Source organism: Lampetra planeri, chromosome 15 (genome assembly GCF_965212315.1).
Source record: "Lampetra planeri chromosome 15, kcLamPlan1.2.h2, whole genome shotgun sequence".
Lineage (NCBI taxonomy): Eukaryota > Metazoa > Chordata > Hyperoartia > Petromyzontiformes > Petromyzontidae > Lampetra > Lampetra planeri.
The window spans coordinates 9,221,943-9,242,391 of record NC_136121.1 but is presented as its reverse complement, the minus strand read 5'-3'; the positions used below and the strand labels follow the sequence as shown (position 1 = coordinate 9,242,391).

Sequence of the window (20,449 nt, the reverse complement as noted above, 5' to 3'; positions counted from 1 at the left end):
ATTGCCGTGTAGGGATGCGGAACGAGAATATGATTTATTATTGCGCATTCATGGCAAGTGTTCTTGGGCAGGACACGCCGCTCGACAGGATGACGATGGGCGATGGCCAAGGAATGGAACGCGTCCCAGAAAACGTCCACCACCTCTTGTTTTATGTCCGCGATAAGCACTTTGCTCAGCGTGTGCTCGCGGCCTATTGTCACACCGTAGGATCGCGAGGAATTTGTGGCAGCTTGGGGAAGCCTTCGTCCAGCAGTGGATTGACCATGGCTAATTTGATTATAATGACGATGATGAATGTAACTGCCATATGCCCCCCAGCCCCAATGCAGAACCCTTTTGAAAAAATTGTTTTGGCATTCGGCAAGACTTTCCTGTGTAAATCATTGGAATTTTTTTTTTAACACAGTTGGCCTTATCGGGAAAATTGGGAGCGGGTAGCTTCGGGGGAAAAAACCTATAAACGTGATTTAAAATGCTTGGACCAGCTAGCCCACCTTGGCGGGCGTAACTTCAAGCGACTCAGTGGGGCAACACAAGGGTCGTGGTTGTACCGTGCGTATACATTGGTGTCCATAAAAGTGCTTCCAAAACGACGTCAATTTGTCATAATTTATTTGCGCGGAACACGCAGAGCTGGCACGAGAACACGTGGAATTAGCGTGAAATGGCTCTCAATAGGTGAATATTCAGCAATCAATATATATACTTCACACACACATACAAACGGTTACTGTTTAGAGACCACTTCCAACACGAAAAGCGCGTGTTTAATGCATACAAGGCGTCACATTTATTATATATTGTATACACCATAAGTTGTGTTTCATCACATGAAAGCAGGCCTTTGTCCAACAAGGGGGTTTGACAAAGAGATGTAAATCATACACGACTGCTCACACACACACACGCGGGCGCGCTTAAAACGTGGCGAATGTTAACACTTGAGTATTATCTTATAAGTTACACGTGAAATGAAGTTTTACATAACTCTGCGTTAAAGTAGATTGTACCAATCAAAAGCAACGCTTTCCTTCCTCCCTCCCGACCACCACCACCACACACCTTGATTACAGTGAGTGATGTGTGCTTGAAAGCCGATATGGAAACACCCTTCACAACAGACCCCCAGGCACAAAGTGCAGCAATTTTCTAAGCCCCCGGGGGTCATCATATCGTTCTCTCTCTCTCTCTCGTTTTTTTCTTCATCTCCTTAATTACCGAGACCGAGGTCTCCAAACAAACTGCAGTAGACAGGAAACAATTACCATCCTAAATTGTGGCCTCTCTCTTTGCCCTTCCCCACCAAACACAAGACACAAGAGAGCCTTTTGTGGAGGATTGCAGGGACCGGGGGAGAGTCAAGAGGGGGGGGGGGGTTATGCGGACTAAATATGCCACGTCTGAACGACTTATACCGTACACGCGGCTCGCTGTGTCCGCCACGAACGAGAGAGCAAAGGGCGGGGAATCAAATAGCTACAACGCCGACCTTGTCTGTTACTTTCAAATCTGTGATGAGATCTGACAGGCATACGAGGCCCCTACGTTATAGTGCACGGCCCAAATCGCCCGCTCCACTCCCCAACAGAAAACCGCGGTCGCCCGTAAAACGTCAAGTTCTTAGGAGCAGTGAGCAAAATTGCTACCGTTTGAAAACAACAACAAAAAACCCCGACCAGACAAAAAGGAATTAACAATTGCAAACAGCGTGCTTTTGTCTGGAGTGCATATATAACAATAATCACACGTCGCAAGAACGACTGACGCACCTTGAAAGTGCGTGTAAATAATTTTCATTCACTCAGCAAAACGCAAATCGGATGTGTTGCGCACACACACACACGTGTGTGTACTGATAGTGCTTTGCAGCGTACAAGTACTACAGCCACCAAAAACTCGATCGGCAAAAAAAAGCATTGCACAGGGTTAACACCGTGTATTGCCTCGCACGGGCAACCATAGACTCCTATCGTGTGGATAATTCTCCAGGTCCTGAAAAAATGTGATACTATGTTGACCTTCTTTCGCACCGTACGTAGCCAACCACCTCTGTGAAAGTAGACTGCTGGTTTGCCATCTCTTCGTGCGGAACTAAAAAACACGTGCTGTGTGCGAGTGTGTGGACGCGTCGTGTTTCATGCGTGTGTGTGTGTATACGTGTTGGCTGGTTGCGGTGGAGGTATCGGTTGCAGAGGGGTATTGGTTGATCGCTCGTTCTTTGACTGCCGTGGAACGATGGGGACTCAATGCGTGGTCGTCAAGAGCCGAAGTTTCATGCAGTCACTGCAGGAGGGAGTCCAGCATCGAATCTGCACCGGGGCTTCGCTTCCTGCAACAACAAAAAAACACACACACACAGGCAGCATTCTGGCAGCTGTGAAAGCCACTTTGTGTTTTGTTTCTCATTCGTCAAGACACCTTCCCCCCCCCTTCCTCTCCCCGTCCGCGGGGGTCTCGTGGATAATTTCCCCGAGTCCTGAAGTCACATCGCCGGGGGTGGCTTCACTGGACCGGACGGCCCAAGCTCTCATAATATTTGCTCCGCTAACAAAAAAAAGAGAGGCTAACTTTACGACGGCTCCAATCGAAGGGGCTTAATAGTATTGCTGATAAGTCGTGTTTAAAAATATAAAAGGGTGTGTACACAGTTACTATACAAACCAACTGAAGGTCTTTATAAAACGTGTAGCCGGGCTACTCATTAACGTGCGATGCTATTTTTTTCCGATTTCAGACGGCCTCGGCGCGGACCTGTGGAATAAGTGATGACACAATCGTCCAAAGAACACGCCAGCAATTCTTTTTTTTGGCGGGAGGGGGGCGAAGATCGTTGAGCCGGCGGACGGCTTCAGAAGTACCCAGATGAGAGGCAAAAAAAGCTGAAATTCGGCCAGCGCCGATGGAAGCGGGCGGTGAGGGCGATGAGGGCGCGCGGTGGGAAGACGCCCGTACTGTTTAGACTCGACAAAGTTGTCAGAGGGCATCTGCAGGCAGATCGGTCGCAGCGTCGCAGATGAGACAAAAGACACGGGGGGGGGGGGGGGGGTAGCGGGATGGAGTATTAACACGTCGGCTTTCACGACCAATATCATCCATAAGAGGTTTTTGGGTTAGATCGTGTAAACGTCGTACTCAGTTTGTAAATGTTGTGGCTTGGCTCTCCAACACACCGGTGTTGCTGTACTAGTATACTATACACTACACTATACACTACTATACACTACACTATACACGACACTATACACTATAAACTACACACTAGTGCTGGACTAGTGACGAATTGGCCACGTTCTGTTTACATGACAACCCTCACTAGTTGGCCGTGTCGGGTGGTGGCGGGTTTTAACGACACATTTATATATTTACGCGATCTAACCCAAAAAGCTCTATTATTGGGTGGAGGATGTTGCGAGGGTTGCGTGGGAGCGGCAGAGGTGCAAATCCGCTGTCATTGTTGGTCGCTACTGCTAGTGCGTAGCGCGCAGCTGCTTTTCGTACGAGCCGGTGATGCAAGGGCGCGGTGCATCTCGCCACGTCCCCCCCTGTGTCCCACGTCCTCCCCCACAGAGTACACGCTGGGACCCCCATTGTCCGTCGGAGTGCGACCACGCGTGGCTGACGCACTTAAGGGTCTGGGCCGCGAGCGTGGGAAACGCCTCTCTCCTTCACCACTCAGCCCCACGATTCCTCCCCCCCCCCTTCAAAACGAGCCGAGCGCACGAGATAAGGGCGGTTAAATTTCGATTTAAAGCTTTCGTGACTGCAGGGATTCATCTTCTTGGTTCTTTCGGTAAAGTCACGTAGAAGGGAAATAATAAAACAATAAAAATAAAACATAATAAAATAATTCTCACGACGTTTCGGCCACAACGCAAGCAGCCATCCTCAGGTGAATGCCAGGTCTGTCTGTCTCCCCGACAGACCTGGTCTTCACCTGAGGACGGCTGCTTGCGTTGTCTGTCTCCCCGACAGACCTGGTCTTCACCTGAGGACGGCTGCTTGCGTTGTGGCCGAAACGTCGTGAGAATTATTTTATTATGTTTTATTTTTATTATTTTATTATTTCCCTTCTACGTGACTTTACCGAAAGAACCAAGAAGATGAGATAAGGGCGCTTGCATGGAATATTTGTTGCACACGCACGCACCGGCATACGTGCACATCACCCTGCACGTGTGCCGCGGGTGTGGACGCCAAGTCGAACGCGAACAATACTCGCTTATCGCGTGTTGCGTCCTATCGTAAATCAGGCACAACGCCCACCTACAGGGCACATTGTGCATCCTTGCAGACTTTTTGTTGTTGTTTTAACACTGACTCTACCCACGCAATGGGTGAACCTCAAAGGACGAGCCCTCTGTTCTACATTTTGAAATAATGGTTGACCTCATCCGTCCGCACTTTAACAATAAACACCGCGTCAATCATCTCGTCATCTCAATCATTTATCAGCCGTCGTGATCCATTGTGCATTCACTGCTGGACGAAGGCCTCCCATCGTGGTCCTGTGATGCCACAAGCCACCTCTCCTTTACGCAAGATGACCTCTTCGCTCCATCTTACCGATTCAAATTGCCACTGATATACATATGTGGTATGCACATTCATCATCCTTTGCACCATCCACTGAGGACATTCCCACGCTGACGCCATTCTTGAGTCCTGCGAGGTCGCATTCCATTTCCCTCCGACACGAGATGATCACTTTGCTCATCTCCTATATGAAACATGTCCGGTGTACCTGGACAATATGCACATTAATAATTTTCCATCCACTGCTGGATGAAGGCCACTCCACTCTCATCACCATCCTTTAGAGGCCTGGAATGCCTTACTCCTGCACATGAACCGATATCATCGCACCGGCACTGGTGGTCATCTTCGCGGGCATGCTTTTCTACCGCGCACACAACACATGACAAGATGCCACAAATGAACTACAATACCTCGCTGGTCTCGCGTCAAGGAGCATGAACAATCACGCGAGCTTCAGTCATCCTCACAGCAGCTTTTGGCCTAGCCATCGAACAAAAACGACCACTGCATCGCGCACTTTCAGATGCGCTTCTGCAGCCGTCTGGAACGCTCTTCCAGGATTAGGAAGCCACTGGAGCTATGCACTTTTAAATCTAGATTGAAAACGCATTTCTTTAGAACTGCTTTTTGTGTATAGTTTGTCCTTCCCCTGCCCCTCCGATTAGCACGGTTGGCTACATACGGTGCAAAAGAAGTTCAACATGCACACATACAACAGGGCATGCGTGGATTCCTTCCGTCACCACAATTCAACGTGTGCGTTGAGCCATCCCACGTGGGCTACCGTTCCGGGGCTGTGATTATAGGTGCTTTCTATTTGTCTGACCAGAACTCTGCAGAGTTTCAATGGACAGGAGGAAGGGTGGAGATTAACGTCGCGGTGAGATGGGTGTACAGACTGTGACCAAAGCCAAGAGACGGCAGGAAATGAATGAATAATTCGGAGACGGGAAGGGAGATTTCACGCAGCATTGGTCTCGTACAAAGAAGCCCTGCAGGTTGTGAGATGCAGGGATATAGGCAAGCCCTGGAGTTAGTTCGCCAGTCGAGGCTGGTTATGTATTCATTAAATGCTGTGATAACTGCTGTTGATGTGCATGTGACTGATACACGAATTTGTTATAAAAGTAGTCCTCCTGCAATTTGTTAAACTACAGCTATATTAAGGCCCCCCTCCCCACACCATGGAGATGCATTTGACCAAACTTCACCTAGCAGGTCAGTGCTGTTTGGTGAAATGTAAAAAGTGTTCAAGACCAGTTCAGATATTACTCACCACTGATGCTAGCCATGGTTGGGGATTGAACTCGAGTCAGAGCTTGTAGCACAGTTCAATAACCACTGCACCACCCTGTAACATTCACGATGTATGTCTTGCATACACTTAATGCTCTATCATGCACCTAGTGCAATGGCGCCACCATTACGCAGCTTGCACGAGTTTTACTAGAAACCTCTTCCATCATGCCGAGTTAACAATCGAGCACGGGGACTACATAAAATCAGGAGATGTCCAATTGTCGGTGGCTGCAATATTTACCAAGTTAATGTCTGATTCATGACCTCTCCCCTTCTGCCTTGTCGAACAGCACATGTCCAATAAGACAGATGTTGGCAACTGTTGCTGATGTCATGTAAACACATTGTATTTCGGGAGGTGGCATGTTGTTGGCACGATGATGGAATCAGCTGCGGTCCTGACAGTGACCGGTATATATATATTTTTGCCAATCTGCTCCAGCGCCAGCATCCCTGGGCACCGTTAGGGGCTGCCTGGGCTATAGGTCGCACGCGGGAGGGATAACAGCTGTTGGGATTAAGAAGCCGACAGTTAAATGTGACATGAATTGCTACATCGCGTACCACTTTAATTCGCTTTAGCTCCCTCGGCGGGGCGGTGCACACTGTACACAGACGTGAATTCAGCGCTGCCAAAGTTTATGATGCTGATTCATCGCGGACTCGAACAAAAGAAATTGGAGTCAAAGCTTAAGCCCGGTCCATAATCGTTTACCGATGCTCCAACAAGTTTCGTTTGAAACACGTGTGCACGCATTGCATCCAGTAAGTCTTCAATGCAGGACACGGCTAACCATCAATCGGAATTCCCATGGGCCCTTCTTAGAATTTCCAGACTGGAGCATTGTGGTCAGAGAGCGTAGACCCTTGCCTGTGCAGCTTAGAACACATTTGAATCCCTGGAGTTAATAGTTTGATGCTGTCTAGGGTCCAGACGAAAAAAAAACGTATTCCTTAAATCAAAATTTAGTGTTCCTTAAACTTGAGTGGCCTTGGAACATGGTGATGTAAATAATAGTTTTATGAAGTGAGGAAGTGCCATTATTACTTTGTCTCTCAATACATTGCAATCATATATTATGCAATACTGGGCTAGAAGTGAACTCGTGTGTGAAATAATACAATCATCGAGCAAGTGACCAACGTGGCGTACTGCACTGTGTCGTGTTCGCACAACTGACATGCCCTGCATTGGTGGCATCTCTCACGGCATCTGGAAGCGAAAAGTTTTTTTTTATGAACGATGAATGCAATCTCTTAATGATGGCGGAAGATGACGTTGTCATATCAACATAGTTTCATTATCTATTTTGGCAAACCAAATTATATTTATTTTTTAAACTCCACAACGCACACATTGTTAAAACGTGCTAAACATTGAGGTGCTGGATTTCTAGCAGTTTTAGATCAGTGGTTCTTAACCTTTACTGCAGCCTTGCACCCCTGGTTCTCAATCGTAAAAAAATATAATGTTAATAAATACATCGGTTTGATGAAACAAAGAAGTTGTTGTACTTACGTGCCCATTCTTAATTTGTGTTTTGATGATTTTACCTTCTAAATAAAACTGGCCATGTGTCTCGCACTTCAAGAAAGGGCATCTCGCACCCGCCGGGGGTGCGTGCACCCCAAGTTAAGAACCACCGTTTTTAATGACTCAAGCTTAATTACATCATGTAATATCCTGCATTTTGGAGTCTGTTACTGCAAAGGTAATTGCTATGAGGCATCTAAAAATGTAATGTTCACCCATTGTCAATCCTCTACTGGATGAAGACCTCTCAATGCTCGTGTCTGCCATGGGGATTTTTTTTTATCACACTTCACCATACTTAAGTGGGTTTGTAAAGTAGAGTGGGAAGGCCCAGGAATGGTTCAGTTGCTACTCGGCACTGACATTATCCATGGCCGGGAATTTAATTCTGTTTGCCGAGTTCATAGCACGGTGCACCAGTGCTCCACTCCACTATAAAATCTGAGTAAAAACAATGGAAATGTTGGAAAGCAGGTTATGTAGACCTGTCAAAAACAACTGCAGTTCTTCTTACACGGTTACCTGGAAAACAACGTATCACGTTTCTGAGTTTATACGTAATTACATTAACGAGCTTTAGCCTTGAAAAAAAAAAATTCAATAACAATTCAAACAACCTTGAAATCGAAATATCAAGTTTAATGCTTAATCATTGGAGATGTTGGGAAGTGACCCGCAGGTCAGTCTCCTACAATTTCATACTCATTACATAAACATCCACCATCAAAGCAAAGTTTCCAAAATAAACAACTTCTCTAATATAAAAAGTGGCTTCCACACATATATATACGGTGTGCTGAACGAAGGTGAACTAGCCGTGTTTTGACGTTACGTTTTTTTCCTATCAATTACAGCTTTGTCCATCACTCGCTGAAAACACGATGAAGCAATTTCTTCCAAACAGACTGCAGTGGTAAGGGCAAGGTAAGTTACGCCGCATGAAATGGCTCATTGTTCAGGTCCAACTTTAATAATTTCCAAGTGTTTTTTTCGCTGCCCCTGGAGCTTTACTATAAATCGGTCCACACACGCACCGTGTGCAATGCACACGGGTCCCTTGCCAGTGCCTCATTCTAGACAGTGAGGACCCTGTTGCTGGTGCCGTGCCCATTGCTTCTGAAGTCGCAAAGCGTTAACGTGAACGGGACTTAAAACAACGCCGAGCACAATGCACCGCTGTGTGCAGCGCCCCAGATCCTTCTGCATGTCGGGGTAGAATGAAACACGCTACCGTCTAGATAAGGTTTCATTTCACAATTGCGGATTACTTGGACTATGCGGCGTTTAATGTTGGCCCTTGTGGACTTTACATATATATGTATATTTTTGAAAAAATAAACAAAAAAATGGCCTGTACTTCATACATGGCTGCTTCTCATCTCCCACTTTATTGTTCAGTACAAAGCACGTTTGATGTAGAACTTCAATAGACTGTATATTTACACAAGTTTAATACACACACACGGGTTGTGTTTAAATTCGTGGGAGTGTTGAACGTGTTCCATATTCTTTTATTACCTTTGAGAGGTATTTAATGGCAGACTAAACAATAATATCACTGCGCAAAGAGGTGGCTTTTTGTTGGTGAATGAGCCATCAGTGAGGAACCTTATTTAAAACAAAATCGTATCATTGCCGTAACTCACCACCTCTTGCCGTCTTTATTGAAACCACGGATGAGCCAATCGTGTTTTTTAAAGATGCAAAAAACAAGTTTAGCCAGCCACTTGAATTGGCAGCTCCCAATTTGGGGTGGGGAGTGACCATCTGCACTGAAGCATGCACGGGGACAAATATGTCTTAGCCACGAAACGGGAGCGACCATATCCCCTGCGGCCGATACCACACTTACTTTCGGCCGCTTTTAGGCCGTGATTTGGGGCCGCTGCGCGAGGTCCTGGGTCTCTCCAGCTTCATGAGCGAGCGATGGAGGCTCTCCTCGGTGTAGGCGTAGTACACGTGCGAAAGGTCCACCTCAAAGGGCTTGCCAACGAAGCAAGGGAAGGAAGGGGGTTAACAAGGCAACAATGCATGCCAGGTTATTATTCCATTTGCACATGCTGGAGGTATTACGAGTTGAGAATGCAGTCAATGTACATTTAAACAAATTTATAATACAGCATTGTATGTTGGGGGGGGGGGGGGTTAAGCCTTTTACAATGTGGTATATAACCGAGCTTAATGGCTATACAGGGAGTGTGTGTAACGTTCACTTAGATCATTTAATCAAACCATATTTTTGGTCTGCATTTGGACGCTACAAGGCCAAGAACAGCAGAGCGGACTTGGGCACTTAAAAGTCACAGATAGCATTCGCAATACGTTCTGCAACAATCTTTCTAATTATAAGTAATTGTGATTGCTCTTCATTTTAGAAGGGGAACTTAACAGTGAACAAGCCATTTAATAAAGGATTCGTCCATTGTCAAGATGTGGTCCATTGTTGGCTAATTTAAAAGCATCGAATGAACAATGTTTAGTGGAACGGCTTGCTTAAAGGCTTTGCCAACATTTGTATTAAACTGCCCTTTAACTTTACACAAATGGGCACAAACTCTTCAGGGACCTATTTTAATTATTTTTAGTTTATAAAGCTTGCCAGAGACTTGAAAACCAAGGCCAGCATTATGTTTATTGTCTGCCCATTTTGTTGTTGTGCGAGCAAGTCTGTGAACGTGGAAAAAAAACTCTCGCACAGCTGCGTGGGACAGAGTCGTGATGCTAGAGGGGGACAAAATAAGTAATTAATATTTTGCAGATCTATGCCAAAAATTAAGAGTCACTCTTTATTCTTGAGTCATATGCGTGGGATAATTAGAGGGAGGAAACACCAAGGACGCTTGAGATGTGTTCCATGGATAGAAATGGGGCAGAGAATGAAGGACTGAAACTACGGTGGCGAGATGTTAGCCACCTCGCCTGGTATACAGGAGGGCGTGGGTTCGATCCTGATCCTGATCCTGCTGCCTATATATTTGGAGTTTGAATGTTCTCCCCGTGTTCGTGCGGATTTTTATGCGGGTACTCCGGTTTTGGCCAGATCGCATCTGAAAAAGAGCAATATAGCTCAGTTGGCCTGACCTGATAAAATAAATATAGTTTCGTTTCTAGTCTTAGTAGCAGCTTAAGTTATTGTATCTGTTTAAAATGCACATCCATGTGTGAAGGCAGCCCGTAACTCTACTGCTGCCATATCATGGTGTCCGTATATATACAAGGATAATGGCCTCGACTCTGGAATGCTTATCGGGAGACAGCCTCCCCGAACCATCAACAAGCTCCCATATAAGGGCCAGTGTGACCCCCTACTGTCCTTCCACACTCAGAAGGCACAAATTCAGATGGACTTACTCATTCAATGTTTACAGACTGTGGAAAGATCAAACGTTTTTGACCTTCATCCCTTTGCGTAACACCTCCTTGTCCTGGAGAATTTGGGAAATGTATAATTGGGAACTTGTTGACACAAAGCCATTGGATCGTCAGTCTAACAAGCTGCACAGCTGCAGGTCATGAGGTGTGCCCGAATAGACCTTGCTGTATTTTGGAGCTTGTTTGTGCTAATTCTACGAGTCTCTGCAGTGTTGGTTATGACTTACGTTTTTCTCCTTCTTGTCTGGGACGGGCGTTTGCTTACGCATGTTGTTTCCGGTGTAAGCCACACATTTCTGCCAAAATGAAAAACAAAAAGGTTAATCTCGGGAAAAGTAGGTAACGCAAACAGAAATGGGAACGTTTCACAGCGTGCCGTGAGATAATCAACGGCAATCATTTGCGTAAAATGTGATGAACAGATTAGTATTGCTTCGGTATTGATTTTGTAAAACGTCAGTACGTTTCGAATTTGACCTTGATTGAAAAAATGTTTTGCCATGTGGACAGAATTTAGATTGTTACGAATGTAATTGTACATTTCCGGTTCTGATAAATGCCCACAGGTTGTTTGGAATTTCCTTACCAGCTGCCATTCCCCGATATCTTCATTCCACTGCACGTAGTTTTCGATCATTTCCTGTTAAAACGGGAGTCTTGTTTAACCAAACATTCGCAACTATGTATGGTGCCCGAGTGGCTTAAGATGTATGGGGGTATTACAATAAGAATAACAAAGCATTTCTGATTGCGAATAATAATTTAGTTATCAAGGTTTACTTTGCAGCTCAACATATTAATCAAATTCTTAGAAATGCATGCACAATTTAACACTAACTACCAATAATGACGGGCTAAACTGTTACTGGAAATTAACTGCATATTTTCAAGAAAACGTGGCATTAAATATAATTGGTGCAACAAACGTACATTTTAGATAGCACATACACTGTAAACCATTTAATCATCTGTTGATGTAACATTGCGTTTATCACAATGGCATTGCTTTCCTTCAAACAGCATTGCTCTGCTGCAAGACATGTACCAGGCAGATTCAATGGACTCTTTAATAGTACTGCTGATACCTGCAAATGTGATATTCCACACTAATGAGACCAGGAACGGTGATACCTGCCGGTGCTGATTCCAGAATCTGAAGCGTGGCAGTTAAATTAATTGAATACAAAACATGGCAGTGCCTATGGTCACATTATATTGTTTAATGTCTGACAGAGATGATGGATGTTACCTTTTATTGATCAATAACCTATATTACCCTAATACCAGGCACTGCCCACACTGTCCGTATTGTAAATACCCTTGTAATAAGAAATATCAATACCTTACTGCTTAAGCAATGCCGGTCCATCAGTGAAATCCAGGAGGTAAATTGAACTCTTCTTAAAATGGTCTCTACCCAAATCCGGGTCCTAAGCTCAGGTTCATCTGATGCACGTCTGCTCCAAAATATTCACCGAACCACTCCGCACTAAGGTTGAGCCAGAGCTCGGGCAAGACAATGGATGTGGCTTTCCGATTGCCTCTTCAACAGGGTTTTTTTTGGGTGACACCAGGACACCATCAACAGATTGTGTCAAGCCATATCCAGGAACCACGTCACGATTCTCATATATATACAATCCGCAATCGCCTTCATCACTCAAACCTTACATAAACATTGTTTTTATCTTTACCTCCAAGAGTGATATTCGTCGCAAGACAGTATAGCCAATATATTCATATTCTTAGGTTTTTTCGGTAAAGTCACGTAGGTAAAACATCAAAATTAATGAAAATAAAATAAAATAAAACAAAAATCACGACATTTCGGAGGCAATGATTCAAGAATTATTGCCTCACTTGATGCAGCTAATTCGACTGTGACGGTCCCACCTGATGACGGAGACTTGTGTTGCCTCCGAAACGTCGTGATTTTTGTTTTATTTTATTTTCATTAATTTTGATGTTTTACCTACGTGACTTTACCGAAAAAACCTAAGAATATGATTCCTTGCAGTCACGAAAGCTTCAAATCTAGAAATAGCCAATATACTTTTTTTTTACAAATCACAGAGCTGGAATTTAGCCAAACTGTGTGCAGAAACCAAATCTGCGATGATTTTGTGCAATCATTGATGGTAAGGCTGCGAACATCACCTCACTGTACTTGAGAATAATTTTTAATCACAGGCAGTTGCTCAAGATTCTAACCCAGCATCTCAGCAGGGCCAGCTCAGTGTTCTGGCCTCTGATCCACCAGGTCACCTGAGCACTACCGTATTAATTCAACTGGGTGTTTGCTCTACGCCACGATGATGGCCCCAAAGGCCCCACCCGAGAAGCATTCGCAGAGATGCGTGCACTGTGGGAATGAAAGGGGGGTCAACGGTGCACGGCATGGGTGCCTGGATCACCTGGTACTCTTGGGGGATGAAGTTGTCTATAATCAGCATGTGCAGGCGCAGCTCACGGCTCAGCTGTCTGATGTTCTCCAGGAGCCCCTCGGTTTCGCGCTGGTGCTCCTGCTGAAGGTCTGCCATCTGCGGGAAAAGGTCACCCCCCTATTACTGTCGAAAAGTTGCACATTATAGGACAGGGTGGCGAGATGTTAACGACCTCGCCTGGTATACAGGGTAACGTGGGTTCGATCCTGACACTGAAGCCTGTATATTTGGAGTTTTGCATGTTCTCCCCGTGGTCGCGTGGATTTTTCTGGTGGTCCTCTAGTTTTTCCCTCCACATTTAGAAACATGCATTTAGAGCATTTGGCTTATATACATATGCACATGATAAGCCACTTTGTTGAGATATCATTTATGGGCCAGGTGGCTTTTTAAAAAGACAGATAGCTCAGTAGGCCTTACCTGGTAAAATAACAATCGTAGTCGTGTATATAGTGAACCCTTGATCTAACAGTGGGCGGATAAATATAATCTGTGCTGCAGACAAAGCACGTTCATGGTGAATACGGTAAAACCTCTCAAAACCAGAGAGAGCCTTTCCAGTTATGGGAATGTTTGGCAAATTATTCATAATATCACAGAAACATTTGATACTCTTTATGTAATTACAAGCTAATACATCGAATAAAAATGTAATGAGGATTAACTAAATCTTTAAAATGTTATATTTGCAATTTTAATAACACTAAAGATTCACTTGTGTTTGAATCACCATGAAGCATTGGTGAAAGGCTAAGGTTCAGTGGATGCGGAAGGCTGCACAGATATTCTGACAGGTTTGAAGGATTCATTTTATTTATTTTTCTGGTTGATGTTAAATGTGAAAAAATTAACACCAACAGGGCTCAAGGGACAATGTAAAAATCGAAAAGGTTCACCGAATTCAATTTGACAGGTACATTTACTTATTTATTTATAATTGCTAGTACATATAAGCACACTGAATGCAACTACGCACACATTAATTTACGTACGAGCTGTATTTAGGTAGTTTTTATGTATACAAAACATTGCATTGGAAAGCTTCTGCACGAGTTCCATAATTATTGCTCATTGCCTAATGGATACATTGCTCTGTTGTGATAACTTTTTTTGTTACTCTTTGTTTTTTTTGGTAAAGTCACGTAGGTAAAAAATTAAATAAAATTAATTAAAACAACTAAATTAAATAACGACGTTTCAGAAGAAACAAAAGCCTCCATCTTCAGACGTCTTAATTTATTTAATTTAATTTTTTACCTACGTGACTTTACCGAAAAAACCCAAAGAGTATGAATCCTTGCAGTCACGAAAAACTTAAAATCTAGAATTTACTTTTTTGTTGTTTGTGCTTTTTGTTTTGGTGATATTTCATTTGTTTACTCATTTTTCATTTTGCTTGGTAGTAGGGTTCTCATTTGCTTGGCAGTGGCTGTACTATAGGATTTGGTCCTCATATATAATTAATGCACAGCATTGTGGGATGCTATTAGCATGGCTGATGTTATATAAAATAAAAGTGTTATTATTATTATTATTAAGGGTCTGTGACTCGGTGCCGACATGACCACAAACATGGCCACGAGTAAACCGATTGGTTTAAGCAGCAATAAAATCAGACAACACATTATGAGTCCACACACCCATATTTCACATACTTAAGCTCTAATAATGTTTTTTTAGCGCCTAATTGTCATGTCTTGCATTGTCCACCTTTTTGTTTTACCAGAATTTCGATGTCCACCAAAATGCTGGCTCCTACAGAGGGCTTCTCGGCGCTTCGTGCCTCTCCGTGCGCCCCCAATGATGTCCTCTTCTTCCCCCTAATGTGTGCAGATACTATTGACTATTATATATAGGATGTGTAGGCATATACATCGTATATACAAGGATGTATATCCTTTTAGATGTCGGCATATAAAAAGTTCGGTGGGGAGGGAGTGAACATTTTTTCTGGGGGAGGAGGGGGTCGACAATTTTTGTAAACCTGTTGGATCAACTTTTTACCCCCAAATCTGGGGGGGGGGGGTTCACTTTCTATAACGTTTTGTTTCAGGCCTTCGGAAAGGCTCTTATAATTTATTAGTTGACGGACAAACAGACAAATGATTACTACTGCGCCACACCTTTTCCACATTACTCTGGAAAATCATTGGCTGGCTATTTAAGAAATGTACAAACAAAAAACATTTCCCCTTCTGTAATGACTTTGCCTGAGTGTTAAATGGCATATGTTGGTTAAGTTAGGTAATAAAATACTTTTTAGACCAAAATGCCATTTCCTTTGCATTCTTCTCTTTGGAAGCAAGATGCTGCCGTGTAACACCTATACTTCATACTTGTACTTTTAAATGAAGTGTGCCATGTCCACGATTGTGTAATGAAATCTGACACAAATATCACATGTGCAGTTTTCATCACTGGGCCGTTTTAAGTGCTGCTGTGTAAAACCGAGCACTGAACAGTGTGTCGCCCGAGTCCTCGTTGAATTATGGACGTAAAGGTTACTACTCATGCTGTTCAAAAAGACTTAAATAACATCTCTTCCATTTCGGTTTTTTTTCTTTTCTGGGAATGGGAAGGGAAGCTCTCCAAGGACCCTGTTCAGCCCGAAGGATTTTCTCCAAGAAACTGCAGTAATGCTATCCACTCATGGTGTCTCGCAAGAGTGTGTGGGAATTTATCCTTATGAAGCAACATGTGTGATCATCATCAGCGGGGTTGCTGTTTCCCAAGGACTGATATTTTTAACTTGTAATAAGTATTTTACTGGCACTGTATGCACTGCTGAGCTGGGCTGACCAAAAAAGCCTGTCTCTTGATTTTTTTTTAAATGACAAAAATCAATATCCTGCAAAATAAAACAATATTGCAGAGAGAAATGGTATAGACTCTACAATAAATGTTTTGTAGTGTAGGAAAAAATGCTAACCTGGCAACATAAAATAAAGGAAGGTCGCAATTTACCTTAAATGTTTGGAACGTTTCTTTTTCTCCAATGCAAAAGATGTCTACCTTCCCGCATGTGTACATTGGTGTGCCCTAAATGCAAAGGCTGACTCGTATGAAAAAATATTTTCTATAGTTCTTACTGATACCAGCAACTAGAACAGCAAACATTTCTTTGACAGTTTATTTTGTTAGCATTCCCTCCCCCCTGGAGAGTCATGAAAGAATCAGATCGTGGTCTGCAGGGGCACAATTGCCAAACGCGTGATCCATTCGGCCCCTCGTGCGAAATTACAGAGAGGCCGGGAGAGGAAAAGGGGAAGGGGGGGGTTGGAGACCACGAGGATGAAAGCTTTCAAGCAGACTGCATTTCACATGAGGTTTCTCCCGGGAGTGCGGATAATCTTCTTGACTGCATTAGAATATCAATAATTTTGGGTGTCCTCCAAAATGGGTCCATGTAGACTTTGCTCGTTTCGTTTTATCTTTACAGCATTTCATATTTTATTTCTAATTTGTCATTTTCAATTATGAAGACAGGCAAAAGCTTTTTGATTACGACGTACAAAAAGCAAACCCTCCCCAAAAAAACAAATAACCTCAACGTCTTTTTGCAACAACAAAGAATGTGCAGTACTGATATGAAACGTTATTTTCCTTTGCCACTTCTTTTACTGTTAATCCTTCGATACAAAATATCAAATTACATTATGTTCATTGATCAACAAAAGCTGCAACCAAACAGCTCCATAAGCACATAAAAGGAGAGTGGCTTCGTGTATGTGCGGCATGTGCTGCCAAGCACATGCCTTGCTGCTTGTGCTCATCTGAAATCTGGCGCAATGGCTCCCGGTGCGGGAGAGAACAAACGGGACGTGGCGCCTGCACGAGTGTGTCTCTGCTGCGTTTGCGGCATGGATAATCTCTAACCTCTTGACCCCAGACCGCCCCCAAAACACTTGTGACTCGCTTCTCGGAGACAGGGAGACTGATGAGTAAACAAGTTCACTTGGACACTAAAGTAGAACCACTCTCAAACCACAGACCGTCGAGGGAGAGAGCCCGCTTTTTGTAAAAATGAGGCTTCAAGTGGTGACGGGGACATTTCTCTCTGGCACGCATTACTACAAAGTCCATTTTCGGTTAGACAAGGGAGGCTAAGCTGGAGGGGAGAAAATGTTCTGTGGGCTGTAGGCATCATTGCTGCATTTATCACCATCGTGCCCCTTTGTCTTCCAGACATAGCGATTGCCTGATTCGGTCAGAAATGTCTCTGTGAATCATGGCCATATATCAAATAGAATGAATTAATCCTCCTGAAAAAGTGTTCGTGAAATTCAAACGCCCTTCAATGTTTTTTAATACGATTGTTACATCTTCAAAACCTTAACAAACCTGGTGTAAATATTTGTGTGGTTATATCTACAAGCGATTAGTTCCAATGTAAATAACCTGCAAACTGTGAAATGGATCCCATGTGACTGGCATCGTATATTACATTAAAACCAAGTAGTGTGCATTACAGGAAAGTGAAAGAAACTGCTCCTTTTTTAATATTGCTGCATTTTATATTGAAGAATAAATTACAATACACACATATGAATTTTATTGTCCTATTTTCTCTTGACAGAAAGTGTAAAGCTACAGCAATGCTTAATGTTTAATTATGGATTTATTTTCCACCGTCATGTTGGTCTTTATTGCCGGGGTCATAAAAGTGCCATTGAAGGAAAAAATCGGCCATATTTCAAACATTTTCAGGAATCACATTTCTCAAGGTTGGAAATTTGCTGCTTTGTCGATGGTAAAGTGGCCCTAATTTATAGCTATTCCCCAGTTATATTCTCATCTGGATGTGTGCTGCTCAGTTGTTAAGTGCTGGGAGGGTATTCATTATCTCAAAGAGCCGTTTGACAGTGCACAGCACGTCTCGTTATTCCACAACGTGAATAAATAGTAAAAACGAAAATGAACTTTTTGTCCAAGGGGCCTTTCCAGTAATGAATCAAATGGGCCCAAAGACTGCCAAGTTATTTTGCCAGTAATAAAGTAAATTTGTTTTTCCAAGGCATACTGAAAATGGTTTGCTTATTATGTAAACCGAAAATGCCTGCAGTTGTTGGCTAATAAAGTGGGAAGCCCGTTCTCAAACAACCACGTCCTTACCATGTTTCAAGATCTGTTGGCAGTTGAAAACTAAAACGTCTCGTGCGTGGCACAATGGTTCCTTTTTTTTAGAGTGAAACATTTCCGTAACAATGTTTACTTTTTAGGCTATGAAAGAGAATAAAAAACCCTAAATTCTACAACTCTTTGAAATTGTAAAACAAAGCTTTGGGGATAGTTGTATTGCTTATTTTCTTCCCCCCACCCTGCCCCCCCCACAACTGTCTCTAATTAGGTTAATTTTGTTTTGCCAGGTGAGAATTCGAGCGAACACGATAGTCTCATTTGAAAGAGTGACCTGCGGCATTAGTCTGCCGGTAGGGGGCGATGATTGCTGTTTAGTCCCAATTGAGCAATTAACAGCGTGCAGTTACAGTATTGTGGAAACTGAATCAAGAGGTGTACAAGGACTTTGTGTACATTTATATGATTTACGTTACATGACCCTCATTATGATAAAATAATAAGAAACCATATAATTCATTTTAATTGAGAAATTGGTTCAATCAGTTAATGCCATAAAATATGCACATTTTTCATTTTTTTCAATTTTGCAAAGGAGTATACAGTAGAAGCGAAACATTTGTTAACAACTGAGATACTTGTGCAAGATTAATCGAGCCCCTTGGAATTCAACTGCTTGCACGAACGGGCAAGGAAGCGGAATTTTTGTCCGGCACGATGAGGAATGAACTGTAAACATTTCCATCGTAAGTTAACTGATAAACCCTCCTGGGGGATGATAAGCGATTCGGGACTCAAGTGTACAAGACCCAAAGCTAACAGCAATCGAAAAAACACAAACCCTTGTGAAGCAAGCTGGTGCCCTGTTGGCAGAATAATTGGATAGAAAAAGCCTTATTTGATGAGTTGACAAAACAGAGTGCATTTACCCCCTTCAGACTGGAGACATCCTGAGTGTCCTCAGCGCTATACCAAAGGACACATCCCACTCTTTAGTGTGGTAAGAACTAATGGAAAACATACTCGCCCTGAAATCCATGACTCAAAACTACTTTGTGTAAAAAGTACACTATGGCAGTGTGCATAACAACAGAGAAAACCCTAATTAATAACTGAACATTTTTAAGTCGTGATTTATTGCTATTAGTTTTCTGAGAGTAATGGCATTTAGAAACCTATTTGGATAACCTCTCCAACCTCGACACCCCACCCAAATAATAACACAGAGTTTCCGAGCATTCTGCAGATGAAAATGTCTACAACAGCGTTCTTCCGCGTGTTGCTCAAATGCAAGCTGCGCTTATTATTGAAGCATGTATGTATGTATGTTGAACTTCTTTCGCACCATACGTAGCCAACCGTGCTAATCGGAGGTGCGGGGGGGAAGAACAACAATGGCAAGGAAGCGGAATACGTGCATGGCCAGGGTTTCTAAGCAATTCACTTGTGTACATTTGCAAAAAAGAATAACATGAGGCCGGACCGGGGGGGGGGGTTATAGCCGCAGGGAGCTAAGGGGCCGTGAGACCGAGGAACTACCGGCGCCCATCTGTTTTCTGTAATGTTCTCAGGAACTCTGGGAGAACGGGTCGTGCTCATGCATTTGCCCAAGCATCTTTTGGACAGTGTTCAAAACAACAACAACAAAAACTCCTCCCCCCCACCACCCACCCACCCCTCGTACATATGCCGGTTAGTTGAGTGCTGTGTAAGCCGCAGGCCACAGATAATGCTGCGTGTAAGGTGGGAAGTATGTACATGTCCTGTAGTGATTAGAGAAGCAAGCAGTGGGCAGTTCCTCCGTCATTGGTCTCAATTCCCGTTCAGTGTTCCGCAACCAAAGGATGTGAGAGCCGTTCATCAAGTAGGCAACTGCCAATTATTTTACAGCACTGAGGGCAATTTTACAACTTTGGCAAATAACTGCAAAAGTATAGCTACTTGGCAGCAGTTTTAAAGCTTTTTAATGGCCTAGATGTGTATGACGAGGTTTGCAAAAGGTTTGCATTGATGTGCTATGCAATAAAAATCCCAGTAAAGTCACATGATAAATGGAAATTTGTCTTATTTTACCATTTTCATTCTATAGTATTTTAAGAGTGCAAGCCAAATAGATAATTAGCAAACCTTTTAAAATGTTTTCACACAATTGGCATGAATAAAGTCAATGTGGAATGCATGTCCT

At 43.3% G+C, this 20,449-nt stretch overlaps 1 protein-coding gene across 2 annotated transcripts in view; it reads right to left on the bottom strand.

Moving 5' to 3' along the window:
- Positions 1-598: 598 nt before the first annotated feature.
- Positions 599-20,449, bottom strand: part of LOC144722695 (kinesin-like protein KIF3A) — a 52,982-nt gene continuing 33,131 nt past the window's right edge. For both annotated transcript variants that reach the window (XM_078601007.1, XM_078601008.1), the window contains 5 exons: positions 13,159-13,284; positions 11,331-11,384; positions 10,972-11,040; positions 9,225-9,355; positions 599-2,332 (listed from right to left, as the gene is read on the bottom strand). In XM_078601007.1, the coding sequence (XP_078457133.1) occupies positions 2,284-2,332; positions 9,225-9,355; positions 10,972-11,040; positions 11,331-11,384; positions 13,159-13,284 (429 nt within the window). In that variant the 3' untranslated portion in view covers positions 599-2,283. The remainder of the gene's footprint in view (positions 2,333-9,224; positions 9,356-10,971; positions 11,041-11,330; positions 11,385-13,158; positions 13,285-20,449) is intronic.